Raw genomic sequence first — 18249 nt, 5'->3', positions numbered from 1 at the left:
AAATCTTTTGTCAAACCTTTAATCATCTGAAAACTGTCTGCATTCCAGCAAGAACTGGAAAACGATCTCCCACAGCCAACCATTCTAGACAGTCGTTAGAAGTGGGTACCCACAATGCAACAGTGCAACACGTTAAGGTTGTACACTTGGGAGCAAACAAGCATTTTGACATTGACTTGGGCCTCCAGAGCAGAAAAACAGAAGATGAAGAAAGCTATTCCAAGATGTTGGTTGGCACCCAAGATGATTGTGACTACTTCTAGATAGGAATGGGGCAGGGGTGATAATAGGATGGGGCAGGGATGGCCCAATACATTTTCGCACCTGAGGTGAACCACAAAATAGCATTCCCCACCACCACCACCAGGGAAGAAGGTGTGAGCAGAGATCTACATCACAGACAAGGTTGGACTAAAGAGCTACATTGGGATCTGCTGCCCCTGGGAATCCTGCTGCCTGAGGCGGTTGCCACTCATTGCCTCATGGGTGGGCTGGCCCCAGGATGGGTCATAGAAGTACCACTAGCAGAGATGTGTGATTGTGCCATTAGATGTGACTCGTGGAATTCACTGCTCAAGTCTTTTTGATGGACACTGGCTTTAATGGCTTTAAAAGAAGCGTAAGTAGATTCACGGAGCACAGGTTTACCAATGGTTGTTAATCATGACAGCTAAACTCTGATGGGAGCGCCTGTCAATGTTCCTTGAGCATTCATCTCGATTTGTTGTTGTTTATATAACTTCCCATTTGTTCACCCCACACTTTTTAGTGCGTCTCCCCTTCACTTTCCCAACTGCCAAAAAAAGGCTATTAAAAGAGTATGTTGCACAATGGCGGCACGGCACTTTTATCCACTCTGATTGTGCAAACCTACATTTCCAGTACGCATTTGAATCCCTCCCACAAAATGGTGAAAGTCTAGAGGCAACTTGAGTTCAGAGGCAGTACGCCACTGAATGTTAACAAGGAAGAAGCTAATCATTACCTTCTTGCGGACGTGCAGAGGGATGCTGTTATGTACTGAGCTGAATCCTAGAACAATAGGATCCAGAATACAGCAGTCTGATTGGTCCACAGGAGCCACCCAATCCAGCTCCAGGTGGAAGTGAATCAGCAACCTGATTGGCCTGCAGGAGCAGCCAACCAGGCTTCTGGAGGAAGTGAATCCACAACCTGATTGGCCTACAGGAGTAGCCCGGAATTAGCCAATCACATGGGGCCCATTGTGTAAACAATGTATATATGGCTAGACGTTTTGGGGAAAGTTTCATTCATTGCTACTATGAGCTGAATAAAGAGCATGAAATTCACACTCAACTCCGAGTATATTTCAGATGTCATTGGCTGTGGGGCAAAATAGGATGGATGCCGCTCTAGGCTGACCTCAGTTCTGGTCCACTGGACTCTTCTTATATTCACAAGGAAATAAGAACAAAGGCTCGTTGTCACATAATCTCCCTGCAAACAAATCGGAACAAATGCTCAGCAGAGACTGGACAGAGTCTAACCTCCACATAAACTTTGTGCAAGGCAATAAAGGTGAATACTCAAGAAGCCTTTGGTGTGTATACCAGTGTTTCCCAACCTTGGGCCTCCAGCTGTTTTTGAACTACAATTCTCATCATCCCTGACCACTGGTCTTGCTAGCTAGGGATGATGGGAGTTGTAGTCCAAAAACAGCTGGAGGCCCAAGGTTGGGAAACACTGGTGTATACTCTTGTGTGCTAAAATAAATTGCTCATCCAATTCCAAATGCTGTGTCAAAATCAGCTGAATTCTGCAGCATCCAAATCTTACATGTTCACAAATGTGCATGATTCCTATTATACTGAGGCAGTTATTCGGCATTTTTATTTTTTACTAGTTTGCACAGTCTCTTCTGGCTTTGTTGCAAACAATAAGGACAATCTTTGTTTCAACCACTGGATATTTTGTTCAGCCCCCTCTCTAGCGTCTGAGATTTCAGCAGGCCTTCTTCACACACATTCATAAGCTTCACTTCATAGCCATGAAGCTAGAAATTTGAGGTGGCTTGTTTTTTATTTAAATGAAACTGGGATTCTCTGGAAGTTTAATCCCATTTCATTGTACATCACAATGTACAATCAGCTCTCTCTGTAGCACTTGCTTGCATAAGAAGCCACAGTGGTAGTCTATCGTGTGAACAGGCAAAACTAGAAAATCTGAATTTGGTACAAAATCCTACATCTAATGTAGTTTGCAAACTCAGCTCAAGAAGGACTCCAGACTTTAGCAGATCTTGGTGCTAGGAAACAAACATCCTTTGTAATAGTTTGCTGGCTAGCACACATAAGTGTCTACCAATATGTTAAAAAACTTCATTGAAGCTCAAGTTAAAGAGGGATTGTTCTTTGATCCTTCCTCCTCTTTAAAAACACGCACTGACTTCAATGTCCTTCAGTTTGCTATTAGAGTTTTGGCGATACGTGGACAAGAGTAGACCAGGCATGAGATGTATTATATATAAAAAAAACAAGGCTTGTGACTGTGGTTGTCTTTATAACATTGTTAAGCTGTTTTGTGGGTGCTCTTGGATGGAACGACAGGGTAAAAACACAAGAGCTCTCCTGGATCAGGCCAAAGGCCCATCTAGTCCAAGGGTATAACTATATTAAATACAAGGAATAAACCAGACTTGAATTGGGTTGTGTTTTAGCAAGATTACAGCAGATGCGGAAAACCTTTGATCCTCCAGAGGTTGATGAACTACAAGTCCCATCAACCCTTGCCATTGGATGCCAAGTTGAGGAGCCACAAAACAGAGAAGATCCAGAACTGCGAAGATCCATTTGGGGACGCCAAACTTTGGCCTCACACAGGGCACCATATTACGTCAAAGACCGCCCCTGGCTGAGGCAGAGGAACTTCAGCTGGGTTCCCCTGCCATCAGAATGTGGCAGTCAACCACAAAGACCTGAAAATAGGTTACCAGTGCTTAACTTAATTTAAGAGACCCTCCCCAAGCCAGAATCCCTTATGCTCCACTTTCACAGTGACTGTGTTTGTTGTCCACAACTTTGGGCTGCAGGTTGCTTATTGCCATCAAGTGATCAAAGCTATCTATCTGGCGGTTCCCTCACTGTGAGAAGCCAAGTTACAGGGAACCAGGCAGAGGGCCTTCTCGGTAGTGGCACCTGCCCTGTGGAATGCCCTCCCACCAGATGTCAAAGAGAAAAATAACTACCAGACTTTTAGAAGACACCCGAAGGCAGCCCTGTTTAGGGAAGCTTTTAATGTTTAATAGACTATAGTATTTTAATATTCAGTTGGAAGCCGCCCAGAGTGGCTGGGGAAACCCAGCCAGATGGGCAGGGTATAAATAATAAATTATTATTATTATTATTATTATTATTATTATTATTATTATTATTATTATTATCTCCAGGATTTGAAGATGTGGACTTGTAATTCTTGGGTGGGTTTGAGACCAGCTGCCTTTGCTTTTACAACATAAGCACAGGGCCCTTCCAGGTATGGTCTTTTTTATGAATTGTGTTCACGATGGCAGTTATTCGAAATGTGTCTTTCAATACTCTTCGAACCTGCAAACGTTTCATGCAGATATACTGCTTCATATTCGATCTGCATATGCCTCAATCTCCTGCAGAAAACCTGTAACTTTTTATACCACAAATGTTCCAGTTTATATTATTATTATTCCTGCTTCTGTTGCTCTATAGTGCAAGAGTACTTCTCCAGACAGTAAACATGAGAATATTGGGGAACAACTAATAAAGCAGAATGTTGTGTGGACGGCCCAGTATAAATCCATCACCAATGTATTATCATTTTGTCAATGTTGCAGAATACACAGGGTAAGAAAAGGCCACTCAGGAGGTCCTCCGAGTATAAAGCAAAGGTCTGTACTCCTGTTCTAAAGTAAGAGAGAGATTCTTATCCTACAGGAGAGGTGAGTACTGAGAGTCCACAAATCCTTAATGGGTCTTGTGTTTGCACTTTGCTAGGGGTGGGGCTCTGAACTTCTTTTGTCCCTCTACAGCCAAGAGGTGGCAATAGCCTTGGCAGCCAGATCCCTATCACTTTCAGTCTGTGTTCAAGCCTCCAGCACAGAGGAAGCATGAATCTGGAAGCATGAACCTGCCCATCGTCCTTGCCACATTTGGAATTGTGATAGTTCACCCTATATCAGAGGGTAAGTCATGTCTAACCTTAATGCGTACTTCTTGCACGTGAGGAAGGGAGCTAATTCAGAGCAGCCTGCTCTGCTCTTGTTGCACAGCGTGAAAACCAAGGAATCTTGGTTTTGCTTTGCTTTGGTGGAGAGATCCTTTTGCACAAACAGGCTGCGAGACAGCCACACTGAGAAAACCTCTGCATTTTAGAGGTGGAGGGCAAAGTGGAAAATGGACTGTTTCAACAAGGAAATATGATCTGGGCAAAGGTCATTTCTGTAAGTGATCTGTATCATTTTTAAAAAAATCCGGTAAATATGCCTTTTCCGATTATCCTTTGGCATGCAAACCTTGGGTGAGCTGGCCTTGTGAAGGAGAGCTTGGGGTCACAGTGTGCAACTTTAGGAAAAAAGAAAGCAACCGTCAACAGTTGCAAAATGGGGGAGGACATCTGCTTTGCGTGTTGAAAGTTCAATCCCAGGCACAACCCAGATAGGGCAGGGAGAGAGGAAGAGAGTTCTACCTGAAACCCTGGAGAGCAGCTGCCTATCAGTTCAGTGTAGAGAATACTGAGCTAGAGGGACCATTGGTCTGACTCAATATAAGGCTGTTTCCTATGTTTCCGAGTTGTCTCAGAGGAGGTGCAGAAGGCAAGGATGGAGGAGTTTCCATTTAAAGAACAACCTTCCTAATTCACACTTTCAGAAACACTACACTAACCGAGGCACAGCTATCCTGCAAAATCTGTGCTTCTCTGAATTCACAATGCAGTTCTCCCGTCAAGAAAACTGTACAAGAATGCAGCTACTTGGGGAAAGTGTGCATAAAAATGCATCTATCAGCAAAAAGTAACATACAAAATTTGCAGGGAGGGGATCGCTTTGCAAAAAATGTGTATATGTGGCAAGGCTGCATTAAAGCGTCCATATAATGAGAAATTTGCACTAAAATGCTAATGGATCTTCATGATTTACCAAAGAAAACCTACAACCCACCTCAAAGTGATGGTGGAAGACTGAACGTGACCTGGGGAAAATGAGAATCAGAGAGAAAATGAGATTGACAGGTTTGTCCATCTCCATCAAAGGGGTGTGTGGGTTGACCTTTCTCCTCTGGAGCACTTTTCCCAGCTCAGCCCACCTAACCAGGGTCTTCAGGCTCTTCCTTCCACCTGTTCTTCGTTTTCATCATCATCATCATCACCACCACCACCAAGTTATTTTAAACCTTGGATCTTGTAAGCAGAGTGTGTTTGCAGGGGTGTGATGGAAGCAGCATTGCCTGAATTATGTATTTTGTTTTTTGATGCTTTAACCACAGATCTAAGTCTGGCAGTGCTGCTGTGTCAAACAAAACTAGTTTTACTTCTCATCGTCAAAAGTAGACACGGCTCAGGGTACATCCCAAATGCTTGGATTACAGTGTTTCCTTCTGCAAACGCCAGTCCATTAGTACTCCTTATGTGCCCCTTTAGTAGCCAGGCCATATTGAAGCTTTCAATATGTGTGGCCATACGGGTCAAGACGGCTTACAGGAACAGCTTTTAGGTCTTAGCTCATTCGTAAACATTAGACCCCCCCCCCAGACTCCCTTTTATTGCCTTTATTCATTATGTTTTGCGCTCAAGTTGCAATGTGGGTGGTCATTTGGGACCCCACTTTCAATGCTATTTGTTCCTGTGTAAGTGTTGGGGTTGCGGGGTCGCGGGTGGCGCTGTGGTGTAAACCACTGAGCCTTGGGCTTGCCGATCAGAAGGTCGGCGGTTCAAATCCCCGTGATGGGGTGAGCTCCCGTTGTTCGGTCCCAGCTCCTGCCAACCTAGCAGTTCGAAAGCACACCAGTGCAAATAGATAAATAGGTACCGCTCCGGCGGGAAAGTAAATGGCGTTTCCGTGCGCTGCTCTGGTTTTGCCAGAAGCAGCTTAGTCATGCTGTCTACATGATGCAGAAAAACTAACTGCAGACAAATGTCAGCTCCCTCAGCCAGTAAAGCGAGATGAGCACCGCAACCCCAGAGTCGTTTACAACTGGACTGAACTGCCAGGGGTCCTTTATCTCTACCTTTTAAAAGTTTTGGGGTGGTCATAGTATTCTACAGTGGTACCTCGGGTTACATACACTTCAGGTTACATACGCTTCAGGTTACAGACTCCGCTAACCCAGAAATAGTACCTCGGGTTAAGAACTTTGCTTCAGGATAAGAACAGAAATCGGGCTCCGGCAGCGTGGCGGCAGCAGGAGGCACCATTAGCTAAAGTGGTGCTTCAGGTTAAGAACAGTTTCAGGTTAAGCACGGACCTCCAGAACGAATTAAGTACTTAACCCGAGGTACCACTGTATATCTAATCAGCGCATAGCTTCCTGCTGAAACCCCCTAACTTTTCATACTGCATATATTTTGGGGTAAGGGTTAGGGGTTTTTTTTGTCTTGCTTTTGTTGCACTGTAGTCCATCCGGAAGGGGTAGCACTGGGGATGCATAGCAGAACACGGCTACTGGCCATGATGGCTATCCATGGTCAAAGGCACAATGGGGCTTCCTCTCCTCTAGCATTTTCCTCCAACTCTCTGGAGCAGATTTTGAGGGCACCTTCAAGAAGGTGGCTGAGGATGTCAGCCCTTGAAATGCACCAGCAGAGCTGCACACATTTCTGGATGTAAATATGAACAGGATTGCTGATCAACAATACACAGAGTTTAAAGAACACAGAGGGTAAAGTAATTCTGGGCTGCATGAATAGGAGTATAGCATCTAGATCAAGGGAAGTAATAGTGCCACTCTATTCTGCTCTGGTCAGACCTCACCTGGAGTACTGTGTCCAGTTCTGGGCACCACAGTTCAAGAAGGACACTGACAAACTGGAACGTGTCCAGAGGAGGGCAACCAAAATGGTCAAAGGCCTGGAAACGATGCCTTATGAGGAACGGCTAAGGGAGCTGGCCATGTTTAGCCTGGAGAAGAGGAGGTTAAGGGGTGATATGATAGCCATGTTCAAATATATAAAAGGATGTCATATAGAGGAGGGAGAAAGGTTGTTTCCTGCTGCTCCAGAGAAGCGGACACGGAGAAATGGATCCAAACTACAAGAAAGAAGATTCCACCTAAACATTAGGAAGAACTTCCTGACAGTAAGAGCTGTTCGACAGTGGAATTTGCTGCCAAGGAGTGTGGTGGAGTCTCCTACTTTGGAGGTCTTTAAGCAGAGGCTTGACAACCATATGTCAGGAGTGCTCTGATGGTGTTTCCTGCTTGGCAGGGGGTTGGACTCGATGTCCCTTGTGGTCTATTCCAACTCTATGATTCTATGAAAAAGTCTTTGAGCACTGTAGAGTATTACCTTCAAGCGAGCTGCTATAATAGTAGGATAAGGATATAGAGCACTTGGTATGCAAATCTTGTGGTTTCTCTTCCAGGAAATCTTCTTTTGTTCCTTCCCACAAGGAAGCTCAGTGAAGTATGCAAGACTTCCTGGGTGCATAAACATACTTCCCTGAGGTTTGCAGTCCTGAATGTTCAAACTTGGGAACAAGCCTCCTTGAACACAGTGTGGCTTATTTTCTGAATAAACATGCATAGGTTCTGCTTGAAATTTGTCATTAATAGGAAGAGTTCTAACAAAGCTCAACAAGGAAATTCAGATCTAATCTGCTGAACGGATTGTCAAGGTGGATTCACATTTCATCCCGATTCAGAATAAAGGAACACAGAAAACTATTATGAACAACCCAATTCTATGTATGTTTTAAACTGAATGCAAGTTTCAGTGAAACATATACCTCAGCCCCTCAGCCATGATGCTCAAATCCACACTCAGCCTTTATGCTCACTGGGTGACTTTGGGCCAGGCATTTTTTTTTAATCAATATTTTATTAAGTTTAACAATAAAAAAGTTCAGAAAAATACAAAGACAGAGAAAATACAAAGTTACAAAATACAAAAATACACACTTTAAACATGAAAAAAGGGGAAAAAGAAAAACACATATAGAAAAAGAAAAAAAAAGAAAAATTCCCTCTTTCTTAATTTCATCTTTAATTTACTTATTTTCCTGACTTCCTCACATCTCCCGTTCTTATATCCCTTTTAATAATTAATTCAGCAAATTCGTGTCCTATTAGTTTATCTATTATTAATCCAATCTTACATTTTACCTTGTTGCTAGAGCCCCTGCAATTCATTTCAATGTCATCAACATTCAAAAATTTTACAGTACTTCTGCAAATAAGTTTTAAATTTCCTCCAATCTTCTTCCACCAACTCTTCTCCCTGGTCTCGGATTCTGCCAGTCATTTCCGCCATCTCCATGTAATCTATTAGTTGCATCTGCCAATCTTCCAAGGTGGGTAGATCTTGTGTCTTCCAATGCTTTGCGATGAGGATTCTTGCTGCTGCTGTAGCATACATTAAAAAAGTTCTATCCTTCTTTAACACCGATTGGTCCACTATGCCCAGGAGGAAGGCCTCTGGTTTCTTCAGGAAAGTATATTTAAATACCTTTTCCAGTTCATTATATATCATTTCCCAGAAGGCCTTGATCCTTGGGCACGTCCACCAAAGGTGAAAGAATGTACCTTCAATCTCTTTACATTTCCAACATTTGTTATCGGGCAAATGATATATTTTTGCAAGCTTGACTGGAGTCATGTACCACCTGTACATCATTTTCATAATATTCTCTCTTAAGGCATTACATGCCGTAAATTTAATATTGGGCCAGGCATTATCTCTCAGCCTAACCTACCACACAGGGTTGTTGTGAGCATAAAATGGGCAAGGGAGAACAACGCACACCACCTTGAGATCCTTGGAGGAAAAAGGAGGTATAAATATAAATGTAATATATAAATAACTAAATCCGAGAAAGGCCAGAGCTGCCTCTGCAGTTGGCCTTCAGTCGACTTCTGAAGGGAGCTCTTTCAACAGCCCGCCACATTGATTAGCTGTAAGGCACTGCTGCAGGGTTTGTAAAGATCAACTAATCCTTTGTGGGAAGTGTTCACTTCCCTGTTTTCATGGACATGGGTGCAGGAAGGATGAAACATTTCTTTCCGAAACACAGATATTTGTTCATAGAGCAATACTCTGCAGAGATGTGTGCATGGGCCTGGCGGCTTGAACAATGCGGGAAGTGGCTATTATTTAGCATATTCAAAGTGTGTCCAACCATCCTCCAAAGTAGGTCAGTGTCATTATCCTCATATTGCATGGGGAGGATGATGAGGCAGTGACAGAGCGGTTTGCATAACGCCACCTGGTGAATTCAAGGTGGAACCAGGAACGTCTTGATTTGCGGCTCAGCCTCTTCTTAGCCGTTACGTGTTGTTCTGATTTCACTCTCTCAGAAACCCAAATGTGTCCTTGGTATGGTTTTATTGCGCGCCCCATTAGCAGTGGTGGGGAGAAGAGGACAATGTAGGAAGCAGCCTTCTACCAGAAGAGGCTGGGCAGGGTGGTCCTGCCAGAGAAGGAGAGACACTCGACCACTTGGATGACAAAGGCATGGTGGGTGGCACATTTAGAGGGGTTTCAAAGCAAGGATGGAGGAGCAGCAGTGTTATGTACTAACCTTGGATCCTAGAACAATAGGCAAGTAGGATCCTAGAATGCAACAACTGATTGGCTTGCAGGAGAAGACCAATCAGTCTCCAGGAAGAAGTTAATCAGCCTATTAGGTTGGTAGGATTGTAGAATGCAACAACTGATTGGCCTGCAGGAAAAGACCAATCAGGCTCCAGGAGGGAAGCAGAATCAGCCAATCAGATGGGACTATTTGTGTAAATAATGTATATAAAAGCCTGAGGTTTGGGGGCAGTTCAATCACTGTTTTACAAGCTGCAATAAAGAGCATGAAATCACTACAGTAAATTTCAAGCAGAAAAAGAGGAAAGTGTTGGGTGATGCTCAAGCCTTGCCACAGCCATTTAGAGCGCAGCGTGGGAGGAAGGAAAAGGCAGCAACACTGGGGCTAGCCACCCCAGTGGCAAGCCAAGGAGGGAGAGGCTTAACTGACAGGAGCAGCTCCTTATGCACCTGATGACAGAGAGATGGACAGGGAAGTGAGGCTGCATCAATAACAGAAGAAGAGGAGCCCTGTAGATGAGAAGGGTTCTAAATGCAGCTGCATGAAGAATTCACCAGGAGCTTTCTGGGGCTCTGATCCATAGTTGGGACAATGAAAGTTCCCACATGGGGCTACGTGGAGATGCTGGGGTTTGAATTTGGGACCTTCTGCATGGAAAACAGGTGCTCTCCTTCTGAGCTTTGGCCCTTCCCTGAAAATATAATGTGTAGTTTTCCACAATACCTGCACTTTCAGGTAGGTAGGCCAAAAGTAGGTCAGCGATATGAAGAGGCAAGATCTGAAGGGAAAGAAACGCTCCTTATGAAGAGCTTGCTTCTCAGTGCAGAGGTCAACAGTCACAGATAAAAATGAATTTTACTTCCTGTTTCTCTTCTTTTCTTTCCTAGAGGCTGTAACCGATACAGGTGCCAAAAGCTCAAAGAAGGACATGTTTCACCCTTACCATTTAAGCCTACCCCTTGACCCTTCTTTCTAAATGTCTCCTACCTTAAACCAGTCCCTCACCTTGAAACAGCTGGAGGGCTTTGGTAGTAAAGGACAAGTGAGGCTGACAAGTGAGTCAGTCCCCTGTTCCACAAAAAACCCGCTTGAATTTTTATTTATTGATAAAAAGGAAATGGCACTCACTTCTGAACACTGGAAATAGAAGGAATGGAGTGCGGCTTCTACCTCCTATGCAAAGCCAGCGCAACAGCGCAAGCAAGCCTAGTGGTCATCAAAGTGAGAGGTGCACCCTGGGAATGCCTACAAGGTAGCAGAGGGTGTTAGGGCACAACTGTTTGCGCTGGGGTGTGCTAACCCAAGAACTGAACTCTGGCACTGTCTTCGCTGTTGCAAGAGATTCTGGGTGATCTCTCAGTGCTACAATACAGCCATCTTGATGGGATCAGCAAAATGGTTTAGCCCAGCCTTGTTCATTTCATCGAATCACAAACTTATAGAGTGGGAAAGTACTCAGAAGGGTCATTTAGTCCGGCCCCCTGCAATGCATCACACCTAGGGATTGTCCTGCATGTTATTTTATAACCCGATCAGAAAATTAGAGTAAGTGAAAACTCTTAGGCATCAGCAACCGAAGTTAGCCCTCAATGCTGTTTTCTAGCATACATAACAGCAAGGGAGAGAAAGTTGTTTAATAAGGACTTCAGATTGTAATAACAGCGAATGGGGAGAGGACAATGAGGGGCGATTTCTTTTTAGTGTTAGGACACTGGGTGGAGGAGCTAAGGCAGAGGCAGGCAACCTAAGGCCCGTGAGCCGGATGCGGCCCAATCACCTTCTCAATCCGGCCCGCAGACGGTCCAGGAATTGGCGTGTTTTTACATGAATAGAATGTGTGCTTTTATTTAAAATGCTTTTCTGGGTTATTTGTGGTGCATAGTGTTGTAAATAAAAATATGCCCTTTTCCCTTATGGGGTATCCAAGAGCCCATATAGAGTCCTTGCATAGGTTCCCTATTGGTAGGAGAAAATAACAGAGGCCAACCAGAGAATATTGAGAAGCAAAGCAGCTAGTAAGCTTGATCTTTATTGATCTGTTGCAACAGGGTGCTCCCCTCACACGCAAGAGAGGAAGAGGACCCCCCAAAATTGCTGTGCAAGGGCTTATAAAGACTTTTGAAATTCCCATCCTCTAGATCAAGACCACCCCCAGAAACATTACGCATACATCACAGAAGGGGTGTAACCTAAGACCACCCCTCAGATACATCCCACCTACATCACAGAAATTTTAATGTTGTTTTTTCTCCTGTCACAGTTTATCTCCTGTCTGGCAAGTTACTTGATTGGATTGCCTGGGGAGCCTGGCCATTCTTTTGTAGTGGTAAAATACTTATTTCCTGGGCCAGGTCACAGGCTCACACCTTATTCAAACAGACATATCCTTGAGACAGGATTTGTGAGGAAAGAGACAATGGGGAGGCTTTTCCAGTTTAACCTTGCAGAGAAAGGATTTGGTCAGTTTAGGAATCAAAATGGTTCCAGGTTGGTCTTCCTGTGTTGATCTATGTATGTGCAGTTATGAACCTTACCATATATCTAAGACTATAAAATTCCTATCACAATAGGAATTCGTTCATTCCCCCCCCCCAAAAAAAATATAGTCCGGCCCACCACATGGTCTGAGGGATGGTGGACTGGCCCACGGCTGAAAAAGGTTGCTGACCCATGAGCTAAGGCATGCATAACTTGATGCAAAAGTGGAAAGATTCTTACTATTTCTCTGTTCCTACAGAATTCTGATTAGGTGCAAAAATGTGTCAGATTCCCCCTCATTATATGGTAGGGCATAAGTAGCTTCCTTATACTGATTCAGACCTTCTAGCTCAGGAATAGCCAATGCAATGACCTCCAGATGTTGCTGAACTACAACTCCCATCATCCTTGACCTTTGGGCATGCTGGCTGAGGATGATGGGAGCTGCAGTCCATAAAATCTAGAGGGCACTGTGTTGACTACCCCTGCTCCGTGCAGTGGTCTAGTTTCCAAATCAACTGCAAATCTATATAGTTCTAGGCATCCTAGAAGTTTAAGTACAGTGCTATGTGCCAGTTCAGAAGTAAGTCTCATTAAATTCCATGCGGTTTATTTACTCCTATCTAAGTGGATACACACTAGGACTGCTGCCTAAAAGCTATTTTCTTTCTGTTTCTTTCAGCTGTGTTTCCTGTACTTTTTGACTGCTGCACAGAAGTAGCCCATCATATTCCCAGAAGATGGCTAAGAACAGTGGCAATGTTTGACATTCAGAATGGTGGCGATTTATGCAAAATATCCGCTGTGATGTAAGCGGTGGGAAAGAAAAAAATGTGTGTGTGTGTGTTGTCTGTGTGCAACTTTGGAATGGTGAGAATGATCTGTAGATGATAAAGACAGTTTTATTTTAAATGGAATTCAAGGAGGAAGGTTAAGCTAGCAAGGAGCTGGAGTTCAAGGCTGAATTCCTGTTCCAAGAAACTTGGCATAAGCTCTTCTGAACTGAGTGGGAGTCACTTTTGAGTAAACACAGTCAGGATTGTGCTATGAGGCTGCGATCCAGCAATGTTATGTGTGTACGCTAGCACACACAACTGATGATATCGTATCTGCTTGATTAATCACCTGTTTTAAATCAGATTAATTGAAATCCATTTGCACATTGCAAATCCTTCCATTTAGAAGCTTTTTATTTTGATGTTGTAGGCAGTGTGTGGCTGTAATCATAAGCATACTTTCCTGTGAGCAAGCTCCACTGGACATTGCATGATTTAATTCTGAGTAAACATGGATAGGATTTCCTGGGTGTTAGCTGTGTTAAATCTCTTGCGGCAGAAGCAACGAAGAGTCTTGCAGCCTCTCAGAAACCAATAATAATAATAATCATGCCATAAGCTTTCATGGGACATGGAAAATTGGAGGGGGGCTGCAATATCACTTTTTTTCTGAGTAGGAAAGGAAACTCATTTATTTCCAGGGAGTTAAAGGTAAAGGGACCCCTGACCATTAGGTCCAGTCACGGATAACTCTGGGGTTGCGGCGCTCATCTCGCTTTACTGGCCAAGGGAGCCGGCGTACAGCTTCCGGGTCATGTGGCCAGCATGACTTCTGGCGAAACCAGAGCAGTGCACAGAAACGCTGTTTACCTTCCTGCAGGAGCAGTACCTATTTATCTACTTGTACTTTGACATGCTTTCGAACTGCTAGGTTGGCAGGAGCAGGGACCGAGCAACGGGCGCTCACCCCGTTGCGGGGATTCAAACCGCTGACCTTCTGATCAGCAAGCCCTAGGCTCTGTTACTTCTCAAGAAACCATATTAAACCTAAGATTGAAGAACACCCTATCACAACACTCAGAAGCCTCTATCTGAGGCCCCTGTGTCCCTCTCCAGTATGATAGGGATGGAGTCAAAAATGCTTAAATTTGGCTGGATTAAGTCTTCTGTTCATACATACTGGTTGCTTCAAAGTATAAGCTTTTAAGGTTACTTTTTCTAACAACAACAACAATAAAACTGGTCTTTATTTTCTTATCCCAATAGCATTCACGCAAAGCACAAAAAGCTGTGTGTGAGCCCAGAGAACAGACATGTGAAGAGGTGGATGAAGCAGGTGGCCAAGGGTCGCTGGAGAACTGGCCATCACCCCAGGAAGAGAAAGAAAGCCAAAAGGAGAAGGAAAAGTGGGAGCAAAGAGCCCTGTCTCAGCTGCTGAAGCAACCATAGGGATGCAACCATCTTTACTGCAGACTTTGTCACCTTGCTGCCCTCCAGATGTTTTGGACTACAGTTCCCATCAGCCAAAGGCCACATGGAGAAACATCTGGAGGGCACGAGGTTGGCGAAGGCTGTTGCCCTGTGGAATAAATTCAGGAAGCATCACATGACGATCTGTGCTGATGTTCAGAAAACACCCAACCACAATTTGGGTTTTCCAAACCTTTCGAATTTCCCCTTCCTTCTAAAGCCAGAGATGGGGAAACCTGTGGCCTCTCCAGTTGCTATTGGACTACAACTCTCATCATGCTGGCAGGGCCTGATGGGAACTGTAGTGCCAGCAAGCGCTGAAAATCACAAACAGAGGTAAGCTTTGAGCTGGTACTGGATTGGAAATTGCAAAATAAAAATCATGAAAGCCCTAAAACTTGGTTGAAGATATTTCTCAAGGTCCTCTAGTCTCATTATTTTGTTGTTTTACATGTTTTGGTTCTGCTTTTATTTTGCAACCTGCTATTCTTTGGTCTTCTGTGGTAAGCACCTGCCCAGTTGCCATGAAATATCCCTGCTTCCAGAAGGATTTCTGCTACTTGTTGTGGCCTCCATTACTCCACCTCTTGGTTCTCTTTGGCTTAGTCTGGAGATGACACAAACCATCACTAAGCACGAACAAGCAAACATGAGGAATCAAGGGGACTGAGCCCAGTTTGGCTTAGTTTGTCATCTGAACCCAGTTTCGTGGTTTAGCTTCTTGTGAGCAAACTGCAAGCCACAAACTGCAGGACGAAGATTGGTTACATGTCATGGTAAGTCTAGAGCCAAACCATGAACCCGTGACAAACCATGGTTTAGTTTATCACAGAACATCATCAAAATGACCAGCAAGGAAGTGGATGTACCGTACTCGCTCCTCCAGGAGGTTGCATGTTTGTGCTAAATCATGGATTGACTTAGCATGACATTGTGCAAAAGATTTATTTCTCCCTCCTGTTGCTTCATTGCTTAATTCAGTTTCTCCTAGCATTACTTCATATCTTAATCCATGTTGCTGCATATCGCATTTATAATTGATATCTATGAGTGTTCTTTGATGTTTACACCCACTTGCTCACCCTTCTCTATCCTTCATCCGGGCAACCAAGAGACGCTAGCAGAGTTCAAGGACAAATTCCAGCCAGGGAAAACACATTCAGGGTGAGAAGTAGAGGCAATGAGGAATGTAGCCTGGGGAGCATTCTGAAGGCTGCATTTGATCCTCAAACCTGAAGACCCCACTTGGTCACTTAGAAAGGAAGCACCACAGAGATTTTGTACCATGTTCTAGTAAGTTTGAGTTGGACTGTGGTGGGATGGCCATCTGTCATGGATGCTCTAGCTGGGATTCCTGCATCACAAGGGGTTGGGCTTTGCGGTTCCTTCCAACTCTACAATTCTATGATTCCACAAGGAGAAGACATTCAAATTAATGAACAAGAAAAGAAGGACAATGAAGATGGATTATGAGTGCAGTCCCCAGGAAAATGGATTAAGATGTGAGACAAATCTGAGGAAAATAAAAACTATAAATATAAATAAATAAAAACCCGACGTAATACAAATGTAATAGATCTAAACAACAAATCTTAATTTCACATATACAGTAAACCTCGGGTTAAGAACTTAATTCATTCTGGAGGTCCGTTCTTAACCTGAAACCGTTCTTAACCTGAAGCACCACTTTAGCTAATGGGGCCTCCCGCTGCGGCCGCGCGATTTCTGTTCCCATCCTGAAGCAAAGTTCTTAACCCGAGGTACTATTTCTGGGTTAGCGGAGTCTGTAACCTGAAGCATCTGTAACCTGAAGCGTCTGTAACCTGAGGTACCACTGTACAGATGTGGAGTCTGAACTGGCAATGACTGACCAGGAATGAGGCTGTTGTGGATCTGTAGCACTTCAACAAGATATCTGCTCATCCCTGATGAGCAGCAATGTAAATATAGGTAGCCTGGCCTTGCCTGAATTCTTAGAATGGAGTCTGATGGATTGGGGTGGGGTCAGGAGAGCTTTCTTATGACTTGTGTGTGTGGAGGAGGAGGGGTGGCTTTGCCTGCCATTGGCTCTGGCGCTACCTACTGTTGATCGCCCGGCCTTCTACCCTACCAGTCCTCAAGTGGAGTGCTCGCTTCGGCAGCACATATGCTAAAATTGGAACGATACAGTCCTCAAGTGGAAACCGTCACCACTGAGACCCCACTGAGGTGATGAGCAGGAGCATTCCTGCTGCGCCCTATCCTGGTGGTCAGAATTCTGCACCTTGGTTGTGAAAATGTCATGTGGCTGTAAGGCAGGCTTCCTCAAACTCGGCCCTCCAGATGTTTTTGGCCTACAGCTCCCATGATCCCTAGCGAGCAGGACCAGTGGTCAGGTGTAGTGAAGTTAGGAAATTTCAATAGACAAAACTTTGGTCAAGTAAGAAGCAAAGCATTGTGGGAAGACCAAAATGGCCAAAGGATTTATGAGGAATGCATTCTTGTTGCTTTAAGTGGAGACTTGCTGTCTATGGGAGTGATAATCCTTATCACAGCCATCTGAAAAAAGAAACTCTCCAAGTGATTAGTGGGATTCTAGCACCAGGTACTTAACAAAGCTATCTGGGTGTGAATGAGTTATCCACCCTAATCACTCTTGAGAATGTGGATCCGGTGAGTCTCTGAAACTAAGGAGGAACTCTTTGATCCAAGTTCCTGAAAATTAACAAACTCAGCTGTCCCAAGTTAAATTATTAGTCAACTAACTGATCATTGGTGAATTTAAACATAATCAAGAATTTTGATTGGATCTGAGTTCCGTTTCCACGTGAGTTTTAGAAATAAAGATCCTGAGAAAGTAGCCATGGGCGCGCTCTGCAATCTGCTTACTGTCTGCTTACCACCTTGCTGATAGTAGTCCTGTTTGTGGGTCTTTGTAATGAAGATCTTTTCTGTCTTTGAGATGCAGATTTCATTGAGGACTTTGAAACCATACTAACTTTGCCTTTGTTTTCATTTGTAAGTATGTTAGCTAGCTATACTATACCATGTTCTTGTTTTCTGTGTGAAATGTGTTGTTGTGGGCGAACATATCAGACGACACAGCGATTCTTCCAAAGCAGTGCTTTATTTGTAAGCTGGAACAGAACTGAACTGAGGAGCTCAGTCAGCCTGCTTATATAGAGCTCCACTAGAATGCAACAGTAACCATTTTCTGTAACTAGCCAATCACTGAACGTCACTTTCGATCCTTCATTTGCATACAAACTATCCAATCACTGAACGTCACTTTCGATCCTTCATTTGCATAACTATCTACAGTATCCCCCTGCTGGCCCAGGGTGAGAACTTCAGTACATAACAAAATGTATAAGAGAGGTGCCTACTTTTTAAAGTTTGTTTAACCCTGTTTTTTAAATAAATTTTAAAAACAGAACTTTTCTTGTCCTGTGTGCCATTCGGGGGGGGGGGGGAGTCTGAGTCCAGAAGCCTGACCAATCAGTTATGCACTACCTGTTGAATTTCTGCCTGCACTTTTGTGAAAGTAACTTGCAGGACAGGGCAGCCGGTAATTAGGAAGCATAACTTTCTCCCTTGATAATCCATAGATAATCTCAGAAACAATAATTTCAGAAAGCCATAGATAATCTCAGAAACAACCCAGACATTATAATTAAAGAAGCAGACAAATGTGGAGCTGTCGTCATCATGAACAAAACTGACTACATTCAGGAGGCTCACAGACAACTTTCCAATACCGCCTTTTACACAAAATTGGACTCAGACCCCACACAAGAATACAAGAAAGAA

General features: G+C 43.9%; 1 protein-coding gene across 1 annotated transcript; it reads left to right on the top strand.

The window, feature by feature from the left end:
* Nucleotides 1–4017: 4017 nt before the first annotated feature.
* CCL28 (C-C motif chemokine ligand 28) lies at nucleotides 4018–14871 on the top strand. The gene is made up of 3 exons (XM_082191735.1): nucleotides 4018–4174; nucleotides 12897–13023; nucleotides 14257–14871. The coding sequence occupies exons 1-3, from the start codon at nucleotides 4114–4116 to the stop codon at nucleotides 14426–14428; spliced, it is 360 nt and encodes a 119-aa protein (XP_082047861.1). The 5' UTR covers nucleotides 4018–4113; the 3' UTR covers nucleotides 14429–14871.
* The last annotated feature ends 3378 nt before the right edge of the window (nucleotides 14872–18249 follow it).

This window comes from Podarcis vaucheri, assembly GCF_965113315.1.
Source record: "Podarcis vaucheri genome assembly, chromosome: 11".
NCBI lineage: Eukaryota > Metazoa > Chordata > Lepidosauria > Squamata > Lacertidae > Podarcis > Podarcis vaucheri.
Note: the sequence above shows the minus strand (reverse complement) of the source record. Positions and strands in the feature narration are given on the sequence as shown.